This window comes from Morone saxatilis, unplaced genomic scaffold (genome assembly GCF_004916995.1).
Source record: "Morone saxatilis isolate NCDOM2014 unplaced genomic scaffold, NCSU_SB_2.0 Contig16, whole genome shotgun sequence".
Classification (NCBI taxonomy): domain Eukaryota; kingdom Metazoa; phylum Chordata; class Actinopteri; family Moronidae; genus Morone; species Morone saxatilis.
Genome location: NW_023339718.1, coordinates 15,442,098 through 15,447,566, shown reverse-complemented (window position 1 = coordinate 15,447,566; position 5,469 = coordinate 15,442,098). Strand labels below are relative to the sequence as shown.

The 5,469-nt window shown below is 40.5% G+C and overlaps 1 protein-coding gene across 1 annotated transcript; it reads left to right on the top strand.

Annotated features, from left to right (window-relative positions):
- Window positions 1–523: 523 nt before the first annotated feature.
- Window positions 524–3,054, top strand: LOC118326168 (multicilin). The gene is made up of 7 exons (XM_035659110.1): window positions 524–607; window positions 685–763; window positions 879–958; window positions 1,411–1,471; window positions 1,638–1,864; window positions 2,379–2,489; window positions 2,620–3,054. The coding sequence occupies exons 1-7, from the start codon at window positions 524–526 to the stop codon at window positions 3,052–3,054; spliced, it is 1,077 nt and encodes a 358-aa protein (XP_035515003.1).
- Window positions 3,055–5,469: the final 2,415 nt, after the last annotated feature.

Sequence of the window (5,469 nt, the reverse complement as noted above, 5' to 3'; positions counted from 1 at the left end):
AAGTCTTGACCTAATTTGAATAGATATTTTACGCACAGTTGGATATAAATTACGCACTGAATGATATAGCCATATTAAACAAAGAATTGTTGATAATTAGAGAATCCTCTGTACAAATTCCCGACTGTGCCAATAACGAGCTGGTCTGTTTGACAAAGACTGTGAAGACAAGCTGAGGTCTTTATAAAACAGACAGGTTGGAAGGAGTTTACATGCCTTCTGGCATTGCGCAGGGAATATTTGGCCGCAGGCGGAGGGAGGGCAGGTCTAACGCAGAGAGCACCTGCTGTAATGGCGCCGTTACGCGCGGTACCACTTTACACTTCAGACCAGAAAAACCGTTAGTCTGCACCAGTTTAATCTCCGAGGACGCTGTCACTCCCTGGAGACCAAATAAGTGCATTTGATTGGGCTAAAACTATGAGGCCGCGGCACGGAGAGACACAAACCGGGAGAATTTCGTTTATATGAGCTCTAAATCAAACCATCCTTCAGTCCTGCAGCCAGAGCCGAGCGCATGAAGATGTACAGAGACAGAAAGGTGTTTGGTGCTATCTGCCCCAACCAAATGGGCCAACAGGAGAGGAGAGCTGCAGTAAGCAAAAAGGTTTGAAATCTTTCTCTTTACATTAATGCACACAGCACAGCTCTGTATAGTTGGGTTAACAGACTTTCTACCTGCAGGATAGGCAGGGAGTGTTGGTGCCAAGAAGCAGCAGTCCACTCACTGTGTACGTGGGGCTTCCCTGCATCATTGAACAAGGTATGCGTATATTATGACTGAGCTTCATGCGCTATCTCAATGTGACAGCATGTGTAAATAAATAAATATCGAGGGTTGAATCATGCATACACACTTTTTTTTTTTTGGCTCACAGCTTTTTCAACAATTGCATGGGATGATTTGGATGACTGCGCTTCTGTGGTGAGACGGGAGAGCGACTCCCTCGGCTCTCAGGTGAGGAGAAAACAACTCATTAACTTATTAAGACATCTCATGTTTTTGTGACACCTGAATTTTCCCATTCAAATCCGCGCATTTCCAACTCTTCCAAAGAGACATATGGTGGTAGATCCTCATTACTCCCAGGGTGTTAATGTTTGACACGATGTGCTGGAATTCTCCACGAATGAGATTGTTGTTTGCTCATGACACGCAGTCTAGATCTAATTGGCTGGACCTCACGAGTTTTGTCCACAAGCAGCCTCTTTTTGGCACAAGCTCACTGTGCGCCCAAAACACTTAACCGACGCCACACTCACTGAAATGACGACCGAGACATGTTCTGCCATAAACCCACATTACCCTGCCTGGTGGGATTTTCAGGTGTGCTACAGTTATTGTTTCTTTGTTTACTGAGTTTGTATTTACATATATGTGTTTTAATAGTCGATTTTACCTTCCCACAGGTGAATGAATCTGATGTAGATGCCCAAGACTTTGGAGATTATGCGCTGGATTTCATGGCAGGTGAGTAAAAGCAAACCAAACTCTTCTACTCTGGAGATGCAGCATTTACATGTTTTGTCTGCTACTTTAATACTAATAATCATTATCATCATATTTTTATTATTGAGGACATCCTCAAAACTGAGACACATTGATTGAACCCCTCCATGTTTATGTCCTCTGGCAGATTCTCCTGCCACACTGGAGAGCAGTCTGTCTCCAGCTGAACTGGTACCATTTCAGGGATGTATCATACCTCCCCTCACCCCTCAGCGGTACTTTTCTTCAGAGGACAGCCTGGTTCACTCATCCACAGAGACAGGCAACCCATCTGCCCAAGACGGAGCTCTGTGGAGGGGCATTTCCCAGTGCCAAAGCGCTGCGTTGGGAGATTCCTTGGAAGTCAACAATCAGGTAAATCCTTAATGTGGAGAATTATGACCAGTGTACAGTGTAAAAGTCTGGTCTCTTTCATCTGGACTTGATGGCTGTGGTGCACATGATAAGGAAATATTTAGATGTGGATTGTGTTATGATTTATCAAAATAGTACTATTTTTGATATATTAGAGTTAAACAAAAACTACCAGATACATTAATGGGGTAATTTACTGCCTCAGTTATAGCCCCCCAAAATGGTTATCAGAAAAACATCTTTATTTTATTTAACCCAGTCTGATTTGAAATGGTGTATACTGGAGAGTGTGTAAATTAGTAAAAAATGCAATTCTTATGCCAAAAAACATCACTAAAAGTAGAGTTGTCATGTGACAGGTGCAATAGGACTACATTATAAATAACTACGCATATTCATACAGTATCTAAACACAAAGATGTACATGAATTGGTTATGCCCAGGTAATGGAAAGGACTGAGCATCGTGTCCTCTGTCAGTATGACTGACCATCGTTGTCTCTGTGTGTCTGCAGCTCCATGAGACTCTACACAGGAAACAGGAAGAGATCGACTCCCTTCAGGAGAGAAACCTTCACCTCAGGCAACTGGCCAGCCGTGCAAAGCACCTGGCCTCGGTACTTGAAGTGAGTGCATGATTAAATACGTACACACACATTCATCCTGGATACAATATGACCTCTCATGCCTGTCTTGTCATGAATTACGTCTAATCTTTATTTCTGTTGGATCTGCTGTTTTACTTTTTTGTTTTAGAAACTTATGACAGTCAGGGACCCACATGTAAGAGAGCCGGTGATGCCTTGCAGTGATAATACTTCACTGAGTCCTTGTAAGCGGCAGCGACTGGATGAAGGGTATGAAACCGAGTCCTCTGACTCAGTGGAGGACATGCTGAGGGACATCAGCACACGTTGCAATGCTGTGCTGCACGGCGGCACTGCTACTGGAACAAGACCCAAGCAGGAATCAGAGACTATTCGCATGTACGGCTCATTCTCGGGCCTACAGACTATTTCCAAAGACTGCAGTGTGGATGGAGCCGAGCCTGAAGAAAGCGTCTCATCTTTCAGAACCTCTATTCGAGAACACTGCACCATAAGGACTCAGGTGTTTCCTCATGGAAGAGCCTTCACTTCGAGGACTCAGCAAGGAGGGTACCGCTTTCGCTGGGTTCCCGACCACAGCTGAAACCAGGGTTAACAGATGTAAAATTTAAGCCATTTGTGCTTCTGATCAGTGATTTGAAAAGTGCCATAGGTCTACTCAAGACTGCAAGGAAATGTGGGTGGGCAGGGATTGTTAATGCTTAACTGATAATCTATAGTGATATCTGTGAATGATTAAATGATGTCTTCCTCAGGTAGCTTGTAAGCTAATCAGTCAGAGTTGGTGCCTGACAAAGGAAATAATACTGCCTAAGCTTTTGTTTTCATTGTGTTTCTGTTTACACTTCTGAAAATGCAGCATAATCTAGCCAAACAATGGGGCAATGTCATGTTTATTTATACATCTCGCATTATGTTCTGTGTTGGGAAATAGAAATGACTCTACAAGTTTGGAAATAAAAGTTATGTTTTATAATGCTGACTTGTTTGTAAAAGAGGTGATATGAAGACAAATGGAAAGAAACTGTTTTCAACGTGAACTTTTCTTGTTTGAGCAGTGAAACAAATGTGACCCAGTGACCTTTAAGAAGCAGGGACTTCCTTCCCTTTTGTCTCTGTCTGAGTGACTGTGTGGTCTGAAGAAGAGCATTCAGTCATGATGCATTGCAGCCAACATCCTTGTTTATATCCTTTTTTGGGGGAATTGAAATAGATCTTTTTTTCCCCTAGATTGCATGATTTATTGGTCTTCCAAACCAGTGGTTCTGGGACTCCCCACAGTGGTCCTTTAATTAAATTAAATTAAATTATTTCAATGACCAGTTAGAAGTTAGACCAATGGGAAAATGTGTAAGAATTAGTCCTGAATGATGCTGTTAATCTGCCAATCTACACTTTAGACAGTTATGAAATGATTCAATCTTATCAGACTGGGATCCCTGTCACTCTGTTTTCTCAAATAGGGGTCTGTGGCCTGATGTTTATCAATTTGGGGGTTCCTGACACCAAAAGGTTGAGAACCACTATCATAAACCATGCTAGTAACACTCAAGCAGTATAAACATTATTCTCCAGTGGAAAAAGATTCTAGGTGTTAAAACTGTCAAATGTTTCCCCAAAATTCGGTAGCACTTATTATAAAGTGCTAACTGATAATTTAAAGGGTAATTTTGATGATGAATCCGATACTTACAGGTTCTTACTGGTACTTAAATGTAGGTGCAGTGGAAGAAAATAAGACTATGGGGAACAGTAAAACAGAAGTTTGGGGGAAACCAAATATTCTGCAGAAGCTATAACGTAGTTATGGTACATGGATTTCACAGTTACAATATGCTACCAAAATGTGGTCCAATAGCCTAAGCTATAAACGGGTGTTATTGTTGAACATACAGCCTACATGGGCTCCAATGTCATCTGAAGAGGAGAAGCTAACCTAATAAAGTAACATAATAATACAGTATGTATCAATACTAACGTTAAGATGTAGGTGTATCAAACATAGCATAAACATTTTTAAAGTTAATGAGGAATCTAGAAATTATAATTTTAAAGCTTTTAATAACGCTGTAAGAATAATACAGACAGTTATTTAAAAAAAAATATTCTTCAGTTGCACCATAGGAACAAATGTGCTGGATGCAATATAACGTGTTAACTGTTTTTAGAGAATGAAAAGAATAAGAGATGAACTTATCTTTAGAGGATGTGACCTCCTGACCTCAGGATATCTGTGATGTGATCTTCCTTTAACCTTTGAGGGCTTCAGCTGTAAAAAAAAAAAAAAAAAGTAGGTTTGTGTGAGGCAGACCGATCAGGGGGACAATGTCAAATCTCAGGTCTGACACCTGTTTAAACTTCCCAAACCTGGGCCTGTTTACTTTAGAGCATCACTGCCGCCCACGAGCTGGAGACAGTTTACAGTACCGCTGCTGACTTTGACAACACAAGTGAAGATAAGAAGAAGCTGATAGTGAGATGGATGTCTGATTAATACAGGCCTGACATTTCATCTTGTGGAAAAACTACATCCCAGAGGGAACATAGGTATGTGTGTGTAAACAATTACACTAATAAACAATTGATAGGGAATCTGGATAATGAATTTAAGTTGCATCTTTCATATTTACAACAATATTAAGAATATTTCATTTTTTGTGATGGTACCTAAATAAAAGATTTACAATGTGTTATATGCCTCTACAAGTGAAATAGTGCTGTGATATTTTGTCATATGTCCAAGAGCAGAGCTGTGTGTATCCTGATGTGTGAAAAAAGAAAATAAGCCAAATTTACTTAAAGGATTAAAATTCTGCAGTAAAATGGTCCTTGTCAGTATTTTACTACATGATGCTTTTGGATAATGTGTATGTTGCATTTTGCTGCTATTGAGGTATATCTGAACTACCTTTTATACAGTTGTGTAGTTTATTCTACAGCAGTGCATCATATTCTAATTATAAGAGATCATCTATGTTTGTAGCGTCACTGTCCTGTA